Source organism: Dromiciops gliroides, chromosome 3 (assembly GCF_019393635.1).
Source record: "Dromiciops gliroides isolate mDroGli1 chromosome 3, mDroGli1.pri, whole genome shotgun sequence".
NCBI lineage: Eukaryota > Metazoa > Chordata > Mammalia > Microbiotheria > Microbiotheriidae > Dromiciops > Dromiciops gliroides.
This window is the reverse complement of record NC_057863.1, coordinates 245,722,075-245,746,699: the sequence shown is the minus strand read 5'-3', so window position 1 is coordinate 245,746,699 and position 24,625 is coordinate 245,722,075. Positions and strand designations below refer to the sequence as shown.

Sequence of the window (24,625 nt, the reverse complement as noted above, 5' to 3'; positions counted from 1 at the left end):
GTGGTTGGGGAATTGAGAAAGGTGGTGTCAGAAACAGAAAAGTTCAATCAACTTGGGAAGCATCATGAAATCTGTAAATAGAAGCTATTCCAATACCTAAACGTAGACAGTTAATAGGATTAAAATTTTAGTGCTTGAAGAGACCTTTTGGGGAATCCAGTCTAATCCTCTTATTCCAAAGATAAGGAAACTGAGACCCAAGGAGGTTAATGGACCTGTCCAAGGTCACTCAGGTAATGCCAGAATAAGATTCAAGGCCAGATCCTCTCATTCCAAAGCCTGCTTGCTTTCCAACGTAACACTTTCCTTCCCATAAGCCAGGAATAACCAGGTGGTTGTTCTTTTTTTTTTTTTTTGGTTGTTCTTTTAAGAAGGAAGAAAATGAATAATTTTGAGAAACAACTATAGTTTTGAATGAGTCAACTTAAGCCCTGAAAAGGACAAGAAAAGTAAATTTCCCCCACTTGCCTTTCCTGTTTTTTATTACAAACAGATATGGGATTTTCCAGCATTGCTTTGACTAAAGAAACCATTACTGTTGAAGGTATGCTTAGTCATTTGATAAAATGAATTATGGAGGGAAGTTATTTGTGCGACTAAAATAGCAATTTCAGTAAAATAAGCATGCAGACATATTTACACTTTAGTTTTTAGAAAGAAATTATATTTTTTCTTGTACATTCGATATTGTTTTTCTTCTGCTGATACCAGGATAAAAAATTAATTTGACCTAAAACTGTCTGGGCTAGGGTAGGAGGAAGATGTAAGAGAAGGCCAAGTAAATTCTGATGATAGGCCTTTGGTAAAACCATAAAGTAGGAAAAATGTCTTCGGAATTCTCCTTGTGCCTTTCCACTTTTAGCTTTTCTTTCTTCATCCCTAGTGCCCTTGTTAACCTCAGGTATCTATAATGTCACATTACCTAAAAGTAATCTAAGATAGCTGTCCCCATTGGTAAATTAATAACAACATCACTAATATTTAGAATTTATAAAATGCTTAAAGATTTGCAGAGCTTTAAATATGCTATCTCATTTGACTCTCAACTATCACTCCCATTTTCTAGATGGTGAAGCAGAAAGTAAAAGAGGTTAAGTGACTTGCCTGGGGTCATATAGCTATTAGGTGTCTGAGGCTGACTTTGAACTAAGGTCTTCCTGACTCTAAGTCTAGGACTATCCACTTAACCACCCAGTTGGTGGTGTAGTTGATAAGAATTTAAGTTGTGACTTTTTTCAAGAGTATTTGTTCTTTAGTAAAGGCCATTCCAAAAGTAGAAAAGAATGAATTTCTAATGATGGTACTTTAGCTTCCTTTAAATACCCTTAAGGGAGATATTTGGGGGCAGATGGGTCTTGCCGGCATTGCTTCAAATCACACCTCAGTTTACTTACTGTAAGATCATATTATATGGAATCTTTGATTTAGAAGAAGAAAAAAAAGACAAATTCAGAGACTTGGTCCAATATCCCAAACAATGAAGAATTTTCTTTTATTTTTTTATTATTATATTATATTATTTTTATTTGATTCATATGAAAAGACACTTATAAGATACTTTATACAAGTTTTTATTTATAACACCTGTAGAAGAAAATTCTAAATTATATTCCTTACACAAGAATATTTTTGAGGATAGAAATGGGGTTCTTAATATGTTCATAGACACAATTTCACTCAAATCCTGTATTTAAGGTGAAAAAATAATGAGGTTCTATGAGACCCAGAGAGCCTGGCCAGACCTTTCTTAAGGCCAGCCCAGAGTCCGGAGAATTTCAAAATAAATGTGGCTGGACCTCAGACTGTGAATAGGGATTAAAACCACACCTCCCAGAAGGCTTTTTCCCCCTGGAGGGCTCTGTACTCTGATATCAGCATTGCGCCAAACCACTCTCAAATCCAGTAAAGGAAGAGAATTGAATGATGCTAGCCAATTAGGTTTGAGCAATGTGTAAGGGCAGGCTCAATCACACTCTCTCTTTACCAGGGGGCATAGGGACATGGGAGGGGCAGCCAGGCAGCCCACTATCAGGGGCTCTTAGCTTTGCCGATGTGCCTCTCTCCTCTCTATCCTAGATAGGCTTTCTGATCTTTCTGAGCAATGTGCTCTCTCTCTTTACTAATATTTAATATGCTTTAATAAATGCTTAATGTCCCCAAGCTGGTGCAGTAGCTTCTAATTTCTAAGTAGCTATACATTAGAACTCCAGCTAATTTTCCCTAAAACTTGGGACAAGTATAAGGCAACCCCATATAATTTTAATTGCCACATTAGTTAGGCAATTTTGCCTTCTGTAAAATGGATGCTAGATGCCTCCAACATGGTGGGGGAGGGAGGAGAGGAAGACCATACTTTCTTTATCCTACCAGAACTCAGAGACATAATAGGAATAAGAAGAGAGAATTACAAGTTCTGGTATAGTAAAAAGCATGCAGTATTTATAGTCATAAGATATGGATTTTCTACTTATATATCTTTAGGCAATTCATTTAGATGCTCTCCGTCTCAGTTTCCTCCTCTGTAAATTAGGAATGATAGAGCTTGTCTACCTCCCACAGATAATGTGAGGATTTTTTTAGGCAATATATGTGAAAGAACTTTGTTAACTTTAAAGAAATGAGGAGGAAATGGCATGCATGCTGGATAAACTGACCTCTAAATTAAGGAATAGCACATTCTAAATCCAGTCTTTGATTTGCATTGGTTATATGACCCTGGGCAAATCACTTAACCTTTCAGTGCCCCAGGCACTTCTCTAAAACTTTAAGGTACAAAATCATCAACAATCTTCTTAGTATAATTAACTTACTAAGAGTTACCTGTACCAATGAAATCTAGGTCTAGAGTTCCCCTCAGCCCCTCACAAAAACAAAAACAGAGAGCCATTATTATGATTATTACTTTCACTAGGTTAAAGGGAGCTTCAACTGATAAAGGAGAATGACAGTGGAAATGATATATAGTGAAGAGATAATAGGACAGAAATAGAACATAAGAAGAGTGAGGAACTATAGGGAGGTGATTGTACCATATGAAAAGAGAAAATAGGAAGGGAAAAGGTGGAATGAAGGGTCATATTATGGAAAAATAAAAGAGGAGAAGGACAAGAAAGGAATTGAGAGAAGATAAAACTTTGAAGGAATGGAAATAGGAAAACATAAATAGATAATGGCCAAAATCCTTCCCTAAAACCAAATATTTTATTACTATGTCATTTCATAATAAGTGACAGTCTTCCTTCCCTTATTAGAAGAAGCAGGTTCAATTATTTTTAAAGTGTACTGGGATGAAAAGGTGCCTTTAAGAAGGAAAATGATGAGGAAACAATTGGCACTGTATGTTATAGATACCACATACCAGTTATAGGTGCCAGATACCAGCAATACGGAGTTGACTGAAGGCATAACAAGTCAGAAGATAAGAGCAACCAGCAAATTTGTGGTCTGATTTTCTGTACTTTACAAGACGAACTAATTTACCAGTGCATATATGCCCTGCCACCATAAAACCCCAGTGTAATCAGTAGTAGTGAAGGGTTAATTTTGTCAGAGTTGGAGATAGGCTACAAAAGAATACTGGAGGCAAAGTGAGTAAACTCTCCTCTGTATTCTTTGAGTCACAAATAGAAAAAAAAATCAAGTAAATTATCTCACAAACCCTGTGCCCCCAACTCTTTAAATTAAGTTGGAGGACAAACAGAGTTATCTAAAATCTGTTCTTGTTCAGTTGTTTCACTCATCTCTGATTCTTCATGACCCCATTTGGGGTTTCTTAGCAAAGATACTAAAGTGATTTGCCATTTTCTTCTCCAACTCATTTTACAGATGAAGAAACAGCAGCAAAATAAAGTGATTTGCCCAAGATCACAGTAAGTGTCTGAGGAAGGATTTGAACTCAGGTTTTCCTTGCTCCAGGCCCAGTGTGCTATCTTAGCACTGTACCACCTAGCAGTCCCAACTGAGCCACCTAGCTGTTGGTTGATACCCTTTAAATTATCTACTTCAACTCCTTTTTTGTCAATAGAAAGTAAAACACAGAAAGCTTGATTTTCTGAAAGTCGGGCAACTGTTATACATATACACATACATACAAAGATATGTAGGACATACCTATATACACACACATATACACATACATATTTATTTGTCTATGTGCCTGTCTCTCTCCTTAGAATATGATATCCAGTGGCAGCTAGGTAGTAAACTAGATAGAGCACTGACTCTGAATTTGGGAGGGCCCGAGTTCAAATCTGACCTCAGATACTAGCTGTGTGACCCTGGGCAAGTCACTTAACCCCAAATGCCTTTTTAAAAAATTATATGTGTGTGTGTGTATACATACATACATATATACATACACACAGACACACACACACAGTTGGCTCCAGAGGAGAGAATGGAACTGATGATTTTGCACAGTCCTTCCTCACTTAAGTCCAATTCATCACAAATCATGATATCCACCATGGTCCTCTTTGAGAATGAAAGACAAACAAGAATACAATCTCCTCACCAGTGGGATTGTTTAATTCTTTGTGCTTCTATCTTCAGCACCCAGGACAGTGCCTAATACTTGGGAGGTTCTTAACAAATGCTTGTTGAATGTTTGTTTAAAGAACAAGGAGAATAAGTCTTTGTCTTAAATCTTGAAGGTGCTTACTATAGTTACCTTTAGCAGAGAAAAACAGCTAAGTTTAACATCTAATAATTAAAATAGGAAGCTACCCGATGGCATACATCCTTCTGCTCTTCCCACCCCAACACCATTAGCCACACCCCAGGTTAACTCCTCCCTGGCCCTCAAAAGTTCCTATGAGGAGTTCTTTCACACTGATTTGCTCAGGAAGATTTCATTTTCCTAGTCCTAGGTTCCAGAATTACTAACTAAAGCTAACAAAGCTCTGCTTTTGTACCTCTCCATTATATCTTGAACAGTTCAGGACAAAGCTGTCTCCTCCTAAAGTTTTCCCTCATTGCTCTGGTTGGCAGTGATTACCTATATTTTCTGAAGTCCCATGATACATATTATCTATACATTTTGATATTTCTTCCCATATTGCTTTATAGAATTTCATAATTGTTTTGTAATGGTATATCTTATCTCCTTAACTAAAGTATAAATTCTTAGAGAAAATTGACTGTATCTTATGTCTATGGTATTCCTTTAGTTAAGTGTTACCCCACAGAATAGATGTTAAGATTTTTTGAATGAGTGACAAATTTAATAAATCTTAATAAGTAAGAGTGCTTCACAAATCTGAATGAACTATCAAGTGGCACTGTCTTTGATGAGTGTCTATTGCCATATAAATGTCCAAGGTTATCAAGAATCAGTTTTACCATAATGTTATTCTAAATGGTACTTCTTGAGGAGTCAATTTTTAAATTAACTTCTTCCCTAATCAGGGAAATTAGACTTACATATATCTTTTAAAATATATATACATATATATATATATGCACATACACACACATACATATATATGCACATACACATATATACATATATAATATATGTGTGTCTGTCTGTATATGTATGCGTGTATGTATGTATACACGCATAGTATATGTTTGTATGTACACGCAAAAACTCTAACAAACTCTCTCAGAGACAGGAGCATTGAAATAATAGTCTGAGGTGTCTGCATTCAGGGTGAAAAGTTTATGTCCTAGATCATTAACATGATACTTCTTGGTGTTTCCAAGAAGTTATTAGATATTGATTTAGCTTTTAGAGAAGATTGCAGAAGATATATTGAGAAGTAATACAGTTATAGGACTTGCCCACCCCTATCTTTATCAAAGTCCTCCCCAATTAATGATTTATTATTAAGCCATTTCAAATTATCATGTTGACCACAATTTGTTTAAGTTCTGTTCTGATTTATAATTTAAATTAAGTGGTATTGATGGAGGATATTAAAGCTACCTTCTTCACAGAGTTAATGTGTGTATCGAACAAGAGTAAAGCATGTAAAAACAGCTGATGAGATGCTGTATAAATGAGAACTATCACCATCATCATTCTACTTAATTGTATTTTGAATACAAGATACATCAACCTGATCAGTTGCAGCCAACAGTCTTATGGGATAGAACTCTCCTAAAACAACACCTCAGGGAAATTTCAGGCTGGATGGCTATGATACATTTAACATCCTCAGGATTATTCCTTAAGGATTGATTGGAAATGGTAGACAAAGACCAAACTCAAAAATAGTTTCAGTTAAAGTTAATAGATCATGTTTCATTGTATCTCAGTCCAAAGAATAGCAAATTAGAAATCATAACAGTAGTATGGTATAATTAGTCAATCAACCAGCATTTATTAAGTGTCTATCATCAGCCAGATACTATACCAAGCATTGGGGATACAAAGACAAAAGGAAAAGCCATCTTTTCCCCCAAGAAGCTTACATTCTAATAGGGGTAGGGGGTGGAACTCAAAATATAAGCCATTCATGCTACTACTTCTTCCTTCCAACAAAAGAGAAGACCTATCACCTCAATAGAAGACCTTGAAACATAGTTTACTAATAGCTAGCAATTACATATTGTTTTTAAGGGTGGCAAAGTACTTTACAAATATTAACTCATTTTATCTCCACAGCAACCCTGGGACTTCTATTTCAACAGATGTTAACAGCTAAGAATCATAGAAACCATAATAATAATCAATAAGCATACTTTTTTGGGTTTTTTTTTTTGCAGGGCAATGGGGGTTAAGTGACTTGCCCAGGGTCACACAGCTAGTAAGTGTCAAGTGTCTGAGGCCGGATTTGAACTCAGGTACTCCTAAATCCAGGGCAGGTGCTTTATCCACTGCGCCACCTAGCCGCCCCCAATAAGCATACTTTTTTATACTGATTCCCCCCAATTTGATTTCTCCACACCTTCCATTTTACTTTACGTGAACTTTTTGTTGATATCTCCTGAAGTAGAGAGGAAATAAGGTTTGATAGTTACAATTTCTATGCTTTAAGGTTTGCAAAGTCTTTTACATAGGTTAACCCCCATTAGATTGTAAGCTCCTTGAAAACAGGGACTGTCTTTTGCTTTTTTTTTTTTTTATCCTCAGTGCTTTGCACAGTACCTGGCTCATGGTAGTCACTGAATAAATGTTCAATGATTGATTATATCATTTGATCTTCACAATGAGGCAGGTAGGTGGCAGTGGGCCTGAAATCAGGAAAACCTGAGTTCAAATATAGCAAGTGACACTTAGTGGCTATATAACCCAGGGGAAGCCACTGAGTCTGTTTGCCTCAGCTTCCTCATCTGTAATACAGGGATAATAATAATACCTACCTCCCAGGATTGTTGTGAGGATCAAATGAGCTGATAATTCTTTTTTTTTTTTAATTTTTTTATTTTTTAGTGAGGCAATGGGGGTTAAGTGACTTGCCCAGGGTCACACAGCTAGTAAGTGTCAAGTTTCTGAGGCCGGATTTGGACTCAGGTCCTCCCCACTCCAGGGCTTGTGCTCTATCTACTGCGCCACCTAGCTGCCCCAAACCCAGGGTTTTTTTTTTTAACCCTAAGCCTACAATGCTATCCAGCTGCCTTGATTAGTGGGTAGACATTTTTTTAGTGTATTTCTATTGCTGACAATGAAATCCATCCCTGAGGTCATTATTTCACATATTTTATTGATCCAAAGACCAGCTAGGTGGCACAGCCAATAGAGCACCAGGACTGGAATCAAGAAGACTCATCTTCCTGAGCTGAAATCTGACATCAGACACTTACTAGCTGTGTGACCCTGGGCAAGTGACAATCCTGTTTGCCTCATTTTCCTCATTTGTAAGATGGGCTGGAGAAGGAAATAACAAACCACTCCAGTATCCTTGCCTAGAAAACCCCAAATGGGGTCACGAGGAGTCAGACACAACTGAAAAATGACTGAACAACAACAAGCTCTCAAGAAAGGATAAGTGGACTTTCTGGTTGGAAACATTAATATTATTGATGCATCACTCAGGCATAGTTGTAATAAATTAAACAATTTGCAGCTTCTAAATGACTATTGCAATTTTGCCAACCGTATTCAAAGAATTCATTAAGCCTGCAAAAAAGGTTACCTGCTGAATCAATTGTCATGGTTTCACCCACATTTTCCAGTGCCACTTAGCTAGGGAGCAAAGTAAACAATCATACATATGCTACTTAGATCATGCCATATCTAGAGGCGTCTCTACTTCTACTATAAACCCAAGGACATGAGTTCAATTCCAAGTTCATCACAGTACATGTGAAGTTCTTATTGTTGAATTTTTATTTAACACACTGCAAATTCGTTAGGAGGTCTTAAGAACTTAAGGTGCTATGACACATATGTACAGCATATGAGTCAACAACAATGTAGTTAATTAGCTTTTTGCTTTTTTCGAGAGAGAATATAGAGTTGACTTTTTTTTTATAAGGGTTACTCTAAAAACAAAAGACTTTGATAGACAAAGTGGATTACTTGTAATATACATGTACATAGGGAGTGAGCTCTGTCCACTCAACCCGATACAGTGAAATACACAGGTTTGCAACAATTTTAAGATGGATTTAAAGAAGACCTTGATGAAAGAAGGGAGGAAGTGTAGATAAAAAGAAGTGAGAGTAGTTTGTTTTCAGAACAGGAGAGAAGGAATTTCATTAAAGGTGGAATTTATTACATAGTTCTGTGAAAGAAAGTTGTCTTGGAACGCAGGAAACTTTGGGGAGTATAGAGTAAGATGAGGGAGGGGAAGGTGACAGAACAAGACAGAAGATTATGAACTATGAGTAGAGAAATCTTCACAAGGAAATGTCAAGAGGAAAGCAACAATCATTCAACAAACATTAAGACTCTATTGTGTTCAGAGTACCCTGGATGGGACAGATATAGTGTTTAGAAGACCTATGGACAAGATCTAGGAAAACAACATTCAAAATTCTGGTGTGAGACAGCCAATTCTTATTGCAGAGATATGGTTATAAGGATACCTAATTAAAGATTACTCTTAGAAATAGACTAGAAACAGTAATGGCAACAACAGTATTTGGTGAATTGTCAACGTCAAAGATACACAGAAGACTGCCCAGCTATGCATTTTCTTCAGCACCAACATCATCATCCATATGGGATATAAATCCTTTGAGAATTTCCCTTGAGAACAATGAACCTGAAATCTCATATCCAGCAAGGTCTGGCAATTTTTCAACACTTACACTTGGTTTTTCTATTCCTCCAGAGAAATTCCACTTCAGCCTGAAGCATTCAGTCCTAAAGGATGTCTGAAATCACACTTTGTGATGCAAGGCTAATTCTAGCAATAAAGCTTTAATTTGTTTTCACTGCTCAAATTCCACATACTCCAGGTCTCTTTAATGGCTAAAAACATGTTTAGTCTAATGTCTAATTGCTGGGGCTAAATGGTGTCAGTTTGTTTCTTTCAATAAAAAGAAAAAGCCAAGATCAGCATATTGAAGGTACAGTTATTCAGAAAACTCAAACAAGTTCACAAAGATACCTGAAAAATTCCATGAAAGAGAAGCCATATCCATGCTGCTCTGCAATCCCAGCACAGACGACATTGGCTGAGGCACCAATTAATGTCCCATTACCTGAAACCCAAAAAAGAAAAGAAAAGTCAATTTAGCTTTGGGGCAGCTTCCCATTATGTTGTCCAGATGTACATTTAGATCAGCTCACAGGTTTTGGATATGACAATTACTAAAGGAAAGATCAAGGCCCATTCCTTTTCACACAACTCAATAAAAGTAAGCGCATGGGGGCAGCTAGATGGCGCAGTAGATAGAGCACCGGCCCTGGAGTCAGGAGTACCTGAGTTCAAATCCGGCCTCAGACACTTAACATTTACTAGCTGTGTGACCCTGGGCAAGTCACTTAACCCCAATTGCCTCACTTAAAAAAAAAAAAAAGTAAGCACATGCAAATGACAAGGCAGTAGCTTGCAAATATAATAAATATTTTGCCCATAGCTGTTCTCTGAGTCACAATAAGCAAAATGAGAAGGGGAAATATCATATAAGAAAAGCCCCTCAAAATGTATAGAGAAATTGGCCATTGCTTCTCTTCTCTGTTTCCTTCTCTGCTTGTGTCTGTTCTCTTCTGATGTATAAACACAGATGTATGGAGAGATTTTTATCAAGATAGAGATATGTAGTCATTTGTTGTTGTTCAGTCTTTTCACTTGTATCCCACTCTTTGTGACCCCATTTGGGGTTTCCTTGGCAAAGTCACTAGAGTGGTTTGCCACTTCCTTCTCCAGCTCATTTTATAGATGGGGAAACTGAGGCAAACAGGATTAAGTTACTTGCCCAGGGTCACATAGCTAGTAAGTGTCTGAGGAAGAATTTGAATTCAGGTCTTCTTGACTCTGGGCCTGGTATTTTATCTACTGAGCCATTTAGCTGCCCCAATTTAATTTGTTTGTTCAGTCATTTTTTCAGTCATGTCCAATTCTTCGTGACCCTATTTGGGGTTTTTCTGATAGAGATACTAGAGTGGTTTGCCATTTCCTTCTCTAGCTCATTTCACAGATGAAGAACTGAGGCACACAGGGTTAAGTGACTTGCCCAGGGTTACAAAGATAGTAAGTGTCTGAGGCCAGATTTGAACTCATGAAGATGAATATTCCTGATTCCTCACCTAGCATTTTATCTACTGTACCACCTAGCTGCTGTTATTTACTCAAATAGATATAGCTAGATATAATTATATACTACATATATATGTGTACATATGCATACATATAATCTAGATCTATACGGAGATAGAGAAGCAATTGACCAATGTGTGTGTGTACATGCATGTGCTTGTGTGTGTGTAAGTATATATATATAGATACAGAGAGAGACAAAGAGAGACAGAGACAGAGACAGACAGAGAGACAAAGACAGAGACAGAGACAGAGAGAGATGTATATTTGTATATATAGAAAGAGAAGTATACATAAGAAGCAAGGGATAGGGGAAGCTAGGTGGTGCAGTGGATAGAGCACTGGCCCTGGAGTCAGGAGTACCTGAGTTCAAATCTGACCTCAGATACTTGACACTTACTAGCTGTGTGACCCTGGGCAAGTCACTTAACCCCAATTGCCTCAATTAAAAAAAAAAAAAAAGAAGCAAGGGAGAGAACCTGTACCAAGCATAAAGATGGGTATATGAAGAAAGAAGGCCAGTTTGGCTTTTTGTGAAAGGAAGGACTGTGTAATAATCCGGGAAAGGTAAAGCTGGAGCCAAATTCAGAAAGACTGGCTTTCAATGTCAAAAATGGAGATATCATTTTATGAGGCAGGCAATAAGGAGCCACTTGTCCTTTTTTTTTTTTTTCTTTTTGGGTGAGGCAATGGGGGTTAAGTGACTTGCCCAGGGTCACACAGCTAGTAAGTGTTAAGTGTCAGAGGCCTAATTTGAACTCAGGTCCTCCTAAATCCAGGGCTGGTGCTTTATCCACTGCGCCACCTAGCTGCCCCCACTTGTCCTTTTTGATCAAGAAAATACCAGGATCAAACCTCTAGTTCTCGATTCTCATTTTGGCAACAATGTGGAGGATGGAATGGAAGGTAAGAGAGAAACCTGAGGTAGAAAAATCAATCAATTAAGAAACTATTGCACTATTCCAGGTAATTAAGATAGTCCTGGGGCAGCTAGGTGGCATAGTGGATAAAGCACTGGCCCTTGATTCAGGAGGACCTAAGTTCAAATCATGGGAGTTTGGGATGTTAAGTGAGAGGGAAGAGTTATGGATGATTTCTGGGTTGTGAAATGGGTGACTAAAAGAATGGTGGTACTTTCCAAAGAAAGAGGGAAGTTGAGAAGAAAGATGGATTTAGGCCTAAAGAAAGATAATGAGCTCTATCTGGGATTTGTTGAGTTTGAGAGGCCTATGTTGCCTATTAGTGAATTAGTTAGCTATTGCAGCCCCAAAATAAAGAAAATATAAAATGGTCATGGTCTTACATGCACTGACCCCATATACTTCCAATTATGGAAGTACAAAAAATAAAAAGACAGAAGGTACTAAGAATCACAAATTTTAGACCATCCATAAATGCTAACTTAATTGTTGGCACTTTGTGTGAGAATTTGATTCATTGACCAATGAATTGATAAACTATTAGGGAAAATGAACCACTCCCAAACTAAGATTCTTACTAACTAAAGGCATAAAGACATTTCAAATAATGGAAGATGGCTCACAGTTTCTCCTCAGAGAGGTAGTCAAAGGAATTGGCAAAGTTGGTTTTGTCATGATCTTAAAGGCAACAATACAAATCTCATAACGTGGTCATCTTGCCTTGCAATTCATTTGATAATCACACAAAATTATTATCATGAATATGCTTATGTGCAAGCACCTATTGTATATGATAGAATAGTAGAAAAATTCTATGAAGAACTTTACAAAACCCTCCAAGCTAAGGTCTTGCTGGCCTAGGGAACTTTCTTCCAGGTTCAGGATATGGGGTTACGGTTATGCAAATACAGCTCATGCTTTCAACCATTGCATTTACTACCAGTAGACCAAGCAGGGCTCATAAATCAAAAAGAGAAACATTCAACTGAGGCACAATAGCAAAACAAATTTAAAAATTATTTTTATCCAGTATTCACATATACATAAAGTGGTATAATATGTCATAGATTACTACCCTAATGGGAAAGGTTGTTGTTTGTGCTTTGTTCTCAAAGAGGACCATGACATCAAGAGATGACATCATGTCTTGCAGTAAATTCAATTTAAGTAAGGGAGTGCTGTGCAAAGTTACCAGCTTCACTCTCTCCTCCTGTCATCTGGGCCCAGTGGCAAGATATATATCAGGACAACTGAATATTGTCCCAGATGCAGTGGGAGACCTTAAGCCACTCCTCAAACAACTAGAAGAGTTACATTGAGAACAAAAGACATTTCACAGCTCTGTCTCCCAGTAATGAGCTGGGACTACCTTGGCATTGTCCTACTTAGAACTCCCATTTCACCTACCACTCCACTAAGTCTCTAAAATCATTTTCCACTGAAGTTCTGCCCGCTAATGCTATTCTTGGCTCCTTAAATTCCTATTCCCAGCTTCTCTGTCAAACTTCTCCTGCCATTTACTGCTGTAACTACTTCTTATTCCTTAGGAGATTTTCCTGGGGTGACTAATAAACAGTTAACATGAAGAGGCCAGAAATTGCTTCATTCCACAAACACATTCTCCTTTCCAAACACAGGATTCCAGATTTAGAATCTGAAGGGTCCTGACAGTTAGCCAACCCCTTACATTTGACAGATAAGGACCTGAGGGTCACAGGGGTCAAGTGACTTCATCACACAGGTAATAAGAAGAAAAACCAGGCCCAGAACCCTGTTCTCTAGTGTTCTACCTCAAATTCCAACACCATTTCCACTGTGCTTCACTGTTTCATGTCACGCAGGCCAGGGACAACCCTTCTCTTGAGCACAAGGTTATTTGTAAAACATTATAGAGAATATTGATTGGTGAATAAAAGTTGTCACCTCAAAAATTTTAGAGAGCACAAGCCTGTAGGAAGCTTGCCATGAAATCCAGCAAATCTGGGTCATCTTTGAGTAGTTGTGGATGAAATGAGAAAAAGGCAAAAATTTAAAAATTGTGAAATAAAACTTTGTTTAGCATTTCTATTATAATCTATTCTCATAATGAGACATGGAACCAGTCCATTTGGACTCTACCTTCTCGATATCAGAAATGTTAAGTGAGGAACTAGAAATGGCACTTAGGAAAATAACATTGGAAAATATAACCAAATGCACCTAAATATCTATTCTGGAAACAACACAATCTTAAAAGAAATAATGGATTAATCTTCAATATTTTTCAAAAAGGGATAGAATATGATGATCTCGGAAAAACCAATATTACAGGTAACCCCAAAGAGCAATGCAAGTACTCATGAAGGATATAAGCTAAAACAGATTGCCAATCATTACTTCAGTATAAGAGGATGCATAAAAGCTATCAGCAGAAAGCTCCAATGCCAAAAAAAAAAGGAGGTCATCCAATCCTGTATCATTTGTGAGAGACACCAAGTGGAAAGCTCAAATTTTGCAATGGCAGCCACAAAATTTTGAGAGAATAAGAGAAAGGCAATCAGCACATTGGTCAGCTCTTGTAGGTTATCCAATAAATATTTATTAAATGTGTATTATTGGGGCAGCTAGGTGCTGCAGTGGATAAAGCACCGGCCCTGGATTCAGGAGTACCTGAGTTCAAATCTAGCCTCAGACATTTGACACAAACAAAAATGTGTATTATGTTCCAGGCCTTATATTAACATATTAACACAAAGAAAGGTAAAAGACAGTCCATGCTCTCCAAGAGCCTACAGTCTATGGGGGAGACAATATGCAAAGAACTATGTACAAATAACTAAATACAGGATAAATTTGGAACGATTAACCAAGGAAAGGCACTAGCATCAAAGGAAAAACAGGAAAGCATTCCTGTAGAAGGTGGGATTTTAAATATGATGTGAAGGAGGCCCCATTATGAAGGTTTAACAAAATTGCCAAAAGCAACCATGTGCCCTAAGCTAATTTCTGTTAGAAAACAACATTTTAGAAATATCTTCTTTTTCTCACCTTTCTCATGGTGGTCAACTTCTTATCACCCCAGGCATTTAATCCAAACATATTTTTCTAAAGGTAGCCACAGTGGCATTCCAACATTCATAGTTGTACTGAAAGGGATCTCAAAAGTCATTCAGGAGTCACTTCATTTTACAAATGAAGAAGCTAAGGCCTAGGGGAGGTTAAACAACTTTTCCAAGTTGATAGAAATAATATGCATCAAAGTAGGAATCTGACTCTAGAACCAGGTAAGTGCTCATATGTTAATTTGGCATTCAGCCCCATAAGGGACTTAATTAGCTCATCTCTTGAGAGTAAATGGGCTGGGGCGGCTATGTGGGCAGTAGATAAAGCACTGGCCCTGGAGTCAGGAGTACCTGAGTTCAAATCTGGCCTCAGACACTTGACACTTACCAGCTTTGTGACTCTGGGCAAGTCACTTAACCCCCATTGCCCCACCAAAAAAAAAAAAGAGTAAATGGGCTTCTGCTCATCCACACTCAAACAGTAACATCTATGAATTAGCCCTATTTTCATTAAGCTTTCTAGCTAATTAAATAATTTGTTACTAGCCAATCTATAGCTGAAGGGGCATTTCCAATATACTAATTATTATAATAGCTTGCATTTATATCTCTTAAAGGTTTGCAAAGTGCCTTACAATTATTACCTCATTTGATCCTCACAATAATCCTAAAGGTATATACTATTATTATTCCCATTTAGCAGGTGAGAAAATGGAGGCAGAGAAAAGTGAGTTGCCCAAGGTCACTTAGCTAGTGACTATCTGGGACAAAATTTAAATTCACAGGAGACTTCCTAGTTTCAAGACTGACACTCTATAAACTTTACCAGTTAGCTGACTTGTAATATGCCCTAACAAGAAGATTGAGTTATATTAAGATACAAATGATTACACAGCTTCCACTTTCATCCTATCAGGAGGTATTTGCATGTTAAAGGACAATTCCATTAGTGCAAATGAATACTCAAGTATTATAATGTGTTATGATGTAATTTGCGAGAATTAATAAAATAAATATTCATCAAGTTCCCAGTTCATGCAGACACTGTGAACAATATAAAAATGAATTACAGTTCCTGCCCTCATTTAGCTTGCAGTTTAATAGTGGATGCAATATGAAGTCCTAAGGAGAGAAACTTAAATATTGACATTAAGAATAATTTAATAAACCAAAAACAATCTTTTACTTTAGAAAAAGAAAATGTTGACACTGAGCAGCATTATTTAGGTGTGAGTTATGTGTCATACCCTAACATTTTGAGTCAGGTTAATTCAACCCTATCATTTTTTTTTTCTGTTTGAATACATTATTTGCACATAAAAGCATTGGGTAGGTATTTGAAAGATTTCCAATTATTCCAGTATAAATAGGACACATTCAAATAATTAAAAGTTTCTATCAAACAATCTGAACAGTACTCAGAAGTATGACTGTTGTATTTCATTTGCAACCACTATTAACCAAAACAGCTTACGTGACTAGAGTATACCAATGAGAAGTTTTAAAAAGCCCAAGGTTGCATGTAAATAAGCTACAGGTACTTAATGAACCATGCTCTTCATATTACTAAAATAATATACCCCCCAAAATGTTGTTTATACAAAATAGTTTTAAAAAATGGCAATAATTAAGATTTCTTCACTGAGAAAAAGATAAAAGCCTCATCTATTTTTTTCTCATGAGAGAAAAACTTAACCTCTTGCAGCTCAAGGTGTTCTGAATATGTTGTTTAATTCATTTACTTTTTGTCTTCTCTCATCCTTCATCCCATCCCCAACTCTGAAATACCTAAAGATATCAGTTCCAAGAATAGAGCACAAGACAAATAGAACTTAGTATATGAAAAATAATTTCCCTGTTATTCTCTCTTTCTATTCCAAATCCAGACTCTATTTCAATGATTATCATTTATACTGCTTGCCACAGGCATATGTGTTGTACAATTTGCAACCCATGGAACTCTGATACTGATGTTGGCAATACAAGTCTTAAAATTCTAAGATCCCAATCAAAACCACCAGGGATTCCACAATTGTGGAAGTTATCATAGTCTAGTGCCACAGAGTTGAAAAGACTACCTGAAGCATGAATCACACTATGTTACCCCCATTGGCTGTATTCACAGTTAGGGTAGCTTCAAATTTTGATGGAACCCCCTTCCTTTTGACCTCCACACATTAGTGAAAACACTGCATTCCAGAGCCAATTAGAATATGTCTAATCCTACTTCATCTAGACAGCTTTTCAAACATATGAAGTTCGTTGGTAAATCCCATGTGAGTTTCTTCCCACAAGCTAAAGACCCACAGTTCTGTCAATTCTTCTTTATAATGACAACTTCAAATCCCTTAGCCATTGTATTTTCTTTTATTTTTGAAACTGTCCCATATTTCCCTTAAAATGCGATTCCCAGAAGAGAGTACCATACTGCAGTATGGTCCTATAAACACCAAGCATTAGTGAGAACTCCTCCACAGTGGGTACAATACTTCTATTAATGGAGCCTAAGACTGATTAGCCTTTTTTTGGTAGCCACATGGTGCAGAGGAAGGGAAATAGCTACTAAAGAAATATATGACAGAATGTTTGTCTTTAAGGAGATTACAATATGCCCAGGGATTTTTGCCATAAAAACTAATAATACAAAGCAATATTAAGTCAGATACATAGTATAAGCAAATACTACCAGAGTTCAGAGGACGACTTAAAACATACACACACACACACACACAGCTATGACACTGTATCTGGGTCCTTATGGACTAACATGATTTAGATAAGCAAGAAGGAAGATGTGGGAAGGATGGGGCATGCGGGAAAGGTAAGAAGGTTATTCTAATTATGAATATTGTTTACAGTGATGAAAGTAATATTGCGCTTCACCCTTTCAAGGGACAAATTTGACTGAAGTGAAGGTATCTGCCAAGAAGCAGTGAGAAATAAAATGAGGTAGGGGGATGGGTACCAACTGATGGACTTGATTCATCTAAGGAGTGTAGATCTTATACGGATGGAGAATAGGGAGTGATTGAAGTGCTATGAGTGGGGAAGTAACTTATCCACACACATTTTTTTTTGTCTCCAAACTATTTAATTACTGCCAAGAATTCCCAATGAGTAAACTCTGCAATATATAGTCTTAGAGAGTTGCCTGGAAGCACTGAGAAGTTAGGTTGATTTGCCTAGGACCACAGGTTTAACTGACCCTAAATCTAACACTCTCTATCCACTACAACACATGTCTCTTTATTACATAACTCTTGTTACTTAAAATGTTCTATTTTAAACCCTCTCCTAGTGGCCTCCTTTGTTTTCTTGATACTATTACAGTTTTTTCCTCACCATGCCAAGTACCCTTTCCTATTGCCCAAAAGGAAAAAAAAAATCCAACTGCCAATTGCATTTCTAAATCCATGCCAAGTGATTCTGTTTTGTGATTATCCAAAACTGTTTAACATTTCTCCTCTTTGAAAAGAAGCCACATGTGCATCTAAATATCATTGCACTTCCATGCCCTACATCACCAAACATACCCCACTTGTATAAGAACACAACTAGCCTGGAAGTCCCCCAAACGTGTTCTACTGCCACACAAGGAAACGGAGGCATCTGAAAATACATAAACCCAGGTTTTTATTCAGCAATTCATGTTAGCCTATCACTATTATTAGCTGCTTAAGTTTGAGAAAGTCTTTTTTCTTCAAAATTATGTTTAAAAACACAATTTTGCAGGCAGGAATTATCTGGATCAATTCAATACCCTTTATTATTCCATCACTGTACTCATTTCCACTCAGAAATGGGAAAACAAGGCATAAGATAATGAAACACTTTTCATGTTCTATAAGGAGAAACAAAACAAATTGGAACTAGAGGCTCTCTTGCCACTTGTTGTGGGCCTAGCACCCCAGAAGTGTTCTGGGGTACATCAAAGAACCTTCACCTTGAGAAACTAAACCTTTAGGACAGACACACACACACCTAAAGAGATAAGTGGAACTAGATCTGATGGAGCTAGCTCTGGGACCATCACCCTTCATTCCAGTCTCCCCCACCCCTGGGGAGATAAGATTAGGTGTGGCTGCTGCCTTTGTGGCCTGAGGAGCAGAGAGATGGCTTGAGAGATCCACAGCCACTCTTCTCACAATTCCCCCAGCCACCACCAGTGGGGGATGGTCCTCCCTCATTAAGAGAACTTTCCACAGTCACATGATCACCCCCATCAATCCTCTATAAAAGTATCTGCCTGTCTCCTGCTTGAGGAGATTAATATCTCAGAGCCACACTCTGTGCCATGCCTTCTCTCCATGAGAAGTCCAAGGATTTCTCTCTTGGTTTCCCTTCCCCAGCCCCTAAATAAACTATTATCTTATTTTATTGGATTTGTGTGCAAGAGGGTATAATTCTTTAAAGAGGAATTCCTAAAGACCCCAACCCCAACCCCTACTCTGATTTCCCCCATAACACCATTGATGTGCCTACCTCTTTCATAAAGATGTGTGGCTTCTCCCACTTTAAAGGGGAAAAAGGAAAGAATGTGGCAACAATGGTCTTGGTGTTGAGGAAAGATGATAGGGGTGTGGAAATAGGATTCTAAAGAGAAAAACACTTGGTCTTAGGTTTTTCTGTTAACCCCTTTTTGCCTCCTACATCATGGGTAGATAGATAATAAATACCTGAATACTTGTAGGTACTGAGGAGGAAAGAAATCAAGTCAAATCAAATTATTTAAGATTTGTGGAATGCCTCCTCTGTGCCAAGCACTGCACAAGTGCAGGGGATACAGAGAAAGCCAAAAAAAGAAGGAAAAAAAAAGGCCTTGCTCTTGAGGAGCTTATGGGATACCAGAGGAGACAACATGAAAACAACTATGTACAAAAAAGGCATGCTCAGTGTAAGAAAATAATTACTACTAATGGATTTCTTGGAGAGACCAAGAGATCTGTTCCTTAGTCCTTTCCCCTCCTTCCCCTGCCCCCTATCACCTGAAAATTCAGATCTTGCCAGGGGCAAACCCAAGGGAAATGGACATAGACTCTTTTGTCTACCTCTGAGTTGGATCACACCTAGATAATGGACTTTGCCTTAGGCAACTTGAGTGAGGGTCCTCTTCCTGATGTCATCTGGAGAGTTCATCTTAATTTAGACCACCTTCAAGTCTCATTAACCTATGGAATTGATTTATGCTAACCAATTAGCTTTGATCAATGAAAAATTATTCCACTCGGGGCAGCTAGATGGCGTAGTGGATAGAGCACCGGCCCTGGAGTCAGGAGTACCTGAGTTCAAATCCAGCCTCAGACACTTGACACCTACTAGCTGTGTGACCCTGGGCAAGTCACTTAACCCCAATTGCCTCACTAAAAAAAAAAAAAAATTATTCCACTCTATCAAAAGAGGATAAAAATCAATCTCTCTCTCTCTCTCCCCCTCCCTCTCCCTCTCTCCCTCTCTCCGAATAAATTAGACACCTTGGAAATGATAGCACAAAAAAAAGTAAAACTAGAAGGGGCTCCCCTATTCCCTCCCTCTCTCCATGCCCTTCTTCCCCTCGCTTTACTCTTTTTGATCCTCCATCCTCCCTTTTCTCTTTCTTCCCCATTTCTCCCTCCCATATCTCATTTCCTCTTCCTCCTCCCTCCCTATCTCTCTTCTCTGTGTGTCTCTGTGTCTGTCTCTGTGTGTATGTCTGTCTCCCTCTGTGTGTGTGTCTGTCTCTCTCTATATGCGTCTAAGTGTGTGTGTGTCTGTCTGTCTGTCTGTGTCTGTCTGTGTCTGTCTCTCTGTCTGTCTCTCTGTCTGTCTCTTTGTCTCTCTCCTTTCCTTCTCTCCCTTGTTCTTCCCTCCTCCCTTTCCCCAAAGCAGAATAATTAATATATTTGTCATTTGCCCTAAAGATAACTATTCTAGGCCAGTGATTACATTGGCATAGAGAACTTCTGTTGAGAAAATTCCTTTCTACCAATGCAGGTAATCATCCAATATGCAAATAGTAATCTTAGAGTTGCATAAAATCTCTAAGTGTTAGTTTCCTGGGACACGAAGAGGTAAGTGTCCAAAGTTAGACAATCACTACGTATCAAAAGCAGGTTATGTACCCAGGTCTCTCAGAACCCAAGTCTGTTTCTCTAGCTATTATGCTGTGGTTGAAAAAGTAGTCAAAGTCACAAGGGAAACTTTTGTTATAGATCTGATTTTAACCAACAAAAAGGAATTGAAGTAGAAATGATAAGAAACATGATGACAAGAGACCACTCCGTCACTGAGATAAAAAGAAAAACATAAGGAACAGCAAAATCGAGAATAAAGCAAAGCTGATAATGAATACTACAAACAAAATAAATGGGTATGGATTTTCTTGTGAGTTTTAAGTTACATTAGATTAGAGGCAAAAAGATGAAAGAAGTAAGAGAACCACTTTTTGTGGTGAATAGAATTACATATAATGAGAAGCAGACTAAATTAGTCAACTTCCATTTCACTTATGTCATCTTCCCAAGGAGGATGACTTTAGGACTGGGAATAATCAAACAAAAATGTTCAGTGGGGAATAGAAACATAAATGAGGAGACAGTCAGATAGAATCTAGGTGCCTTTAATGAATTCAAGTTACCAGGTATAGTTGAACTACAACCTAGGTTACTGCAATAGGCAGACAGGATTGCTGAGCCAGAGATTTAAGAGAACAGAAATACCTTGGCATTGAGGAAGGGAAAATATCTAAAATTTTTTTTAAAAGGAAGTCAATAAAATCTGAAAGTGATGAATCCAAATCACTGGATTTCGATTTGTTTTTGATAAAATTCTAGGACACCATTAAAAGAGTTGTTGAGCACTTAGGGAAGCAGTGGTCTTTAAGAGTCAACATGGCTTCATCGTGAACTTATCTAATCAAATTAATCTGATTTTCTCAAAACTAACAGGCTAATTAAGGGCAGTTCAGTGGCGCAGTGGATTGAGTACCAGGTCTAGAGTCATAAAGACTCAAATGGGATCATAAAGTGTAAGATGAATAAAACAACTGAACAACAACAAAACAGGCTAATTACAGGCATCTAGGTGGCACAGTGGATAGAGTGCCAGGACTGGAGTCAGGAAGACCCAAGGTCAAATTTGGCCTGAGACACTTACTATCTGTGTGACCTGGGGCCTATCATTAAATCCTGTTTGCCTCAGTTTCCTCATCTGTAAAATTAATTAGAGAAGGAAATGGCAAAGCACTTCAGTATCTTGGCCAAAAAAAACCCAAACCGGGTCATGAAGAGTTGGATACAATCAAAAAAGACTGAAAAACAACAGGATAATTAGATAGGAAGCATAGATATAAATATATATTTATTCAGCAATTAGAACTCCTTTATATTATCCTAAAGGATAAGCTATGGGATAGACAATAGTATAATTATAAAAATTCAGAACAGGTTGGTTTAGTCATTAAAAGCTCAAGGTCATCTTCGAGGACATTATTCTGTTGAGTAGTCCAGGGATCTGTCCTTGGCCCTAAGTTAATCAATATTTTTATCTGTGACTTAGAAACCATAGAAGGAATTCTAGTAACATTTACACAACATGAAATTGTGAGGAATAACAAACATTAAATAAAGAGAGTCGGACTCCAAAGTGAATTTGACAATTTCATTTAAAGTAATGACACAGGGGGCAGCTAGGTGGTGCACTGAATAAATGTGAGAAATGGGTTGTTGTCGCCTCTCAATGTGGATAGAACAGTCAGTCATACTCCCCCTGACCTGTTTGTAGGACAAAGGTCTCAGATCCCCTCCTCCCCCTCAGGTTAGCAAGGTCACATGGTTCAAGGAGACCTGGTCTCAATAAGGTCCACTCCTGAGTCATACCCATACAAGGAAGAGGGGTGGGAATACTGCATTCCCATTAGCTAGTTTTTGCTCGTAGATTGTAACTCCACCAGTGATGAAAAAGGGGAAGGTCCATTCGTGTTAGGGACTAGGGTATAAAACAGGGCCCGCGAGCCCCCTTTCTGGTCACCCACTAGCTGCACACTAGGGTGCCTCCTTCTCATGAGAAGAAAATAAAGCCTTTGTCACCTCGATGCTGAGTTCCTGAGAATTATTGAGAAGAGGATGGATTTTTCCCTCACAATAAAGAACAGGCCCTGAATTCAAGAGGACCTGAGTTCAAATCCAGTCTCAGACACTTGACACTTAATAGCTTTGTGACCTTGGGCAAGTCAGTTAACCCTCATTGCCCTGCCAAAACAAAACAAAACACACACACACACAAAACCCACCATAAAATATATGACACAAAAATACTTTGGAAACTACTTGTAAGGGCGCACAGGAATGATAGCAGTGCAACTATCAATCAATTTTTTTTTTAAAAAGCACATTTAAATGATTGAAGAAATATTAATGGCTCATGAGTAGATTATGCCAACATAACAAAAAATTTAAAACAATATAAACTAATTTACTTTTCTGTGCTATACCATAAAAACTATCAGATAATCACTTTATAAAACTAGAAAAAGATCCTGAAGAAATTCATATGAAGGTGGGGAAAGGTCAAGAATATCAAGGGAAATAATTTTTAAAAAGTGGAAAGGGGACCTAGAAATACCAGATTTCAAACTATAGTACGAAGCAACAATTATCAAAGGGTCCAGTACTATTAAAAATATATAGGTCAATCAGTGGCATATATTAGGTATACAATATACAAAAGTAAATGAGTACAGTGTTTTAGTGGTCATGAAACCCCCAAATCCTAGCCATTTGGGCAAGAATTACTATTCAACAAAAACTACTAGAAAAACCTGAAAGCAGTCTGGCAGAAGCAAAGTTTAGACTAAAATCTCACACCATATTACAAGATAAGCTCCAATGGGCACATGACTTAAACAGAAAGGGTTATATCCTAAACAAATAGAAGCACAATGAAGAAAATATGTCATATATATATATAAATATGTCATATATATATATAAATATGTCATATATATATATAAATATGTCATATATATATATAAATATGTCATATATATATATATATATATGTATATATATATATATATATATATATATATAAAGAAAAAAGTTCATGACCAAATAAATACTACAGAAGTGGACATTGTTAATTTTACAAATTTAAAAGATTTTTAACAAAAATACAATCTGGCCAAAATTATAAAGGAAGGAGGTAAAAGAAAAAATCTTTTCAGCAAGTTTCCCTGTGAAAGAGTTCTTTTCCAAGATACATAAGGAGTTGATTCAAATTTGTAAGAATAAGAGCCATTCTTCAATTGGTAAATTGTTGAAGCGAATTAGCGGTTAGTTTCAAAGAAATTCATTCAAGAGCAATATGAAAAATTCCAAATCACTAATAATTAGAAAAGTGAAAATAAAAACAACTCTAAGGATACACATCACAAAAGTCAAGTTGGCAAATTTAGCAAACAGGGAAAATAGCAAATAAAGGAGAGACCATGGAAAAATAAACCCATTCACGTACTATTCATGGAGATATGAATTGCTTCAACAGTTTTGGACAGAAAGTTGGAATACTGCCCCCAAAAAAATACTCAGTGCCCTTTGGCCCACTGCTGCTGCTGTGTTTATATCCCCAAAGAAATCAGAGAAGGAAGAAAAAAAATCATATTCACAAATATTTAGAGTACCTGTTTTTTGTGGTAGCAAAGAACTAGAAATGAAGGTTCCTTATCAACTGGAGAACAGCTAAACAAATTCTCTTATGTTAACATAATAGAATACTATTGTGCTATAAGAAATAACTCAGGGAATGGTATCAGGAAATACTTGTATGAAGTGATATAAAGTAGAACAAACAGAACCAGGAGAACAATATATCCAAAAACAATATTATAGAAACAACTTTCCAAGAATCAAGGACTCTGATCAATGCAATGACCAACCACAATTCCTGAGGACTCATGATGAAACATATAACCTATCGTAAGAGGGAGGTGATGAACTCAAAGTGAAGACTGAGACATATATATATATATATATTT

The 24,625-nt window shown here is 37.3% G+C and overlaps 1 protein-coding gene across 1 annotated transcript in view; it reads right to left on the bottom strand.

The window, feature by feature from the left end:
- The window catches only part of OCA2 (OCA2 melanosomal transmembrane protein), a 621,653-nt gene that overhangs the window by 144,832 nt on the left and 452,196 nt on the right, over window positions 1–24,625 (bottom strand). The window contains exon 22 of the mRNA XM_043996561.1: window positions 9,504–9,597. Within this exon, the coding sequence (XP_043852496.1) occupies window positions 9,504–9,597 (94 nt within the window). The remainder of the gene's footprint in view (window positions 1–9,503; window positions 9,598–24,625) is intronic.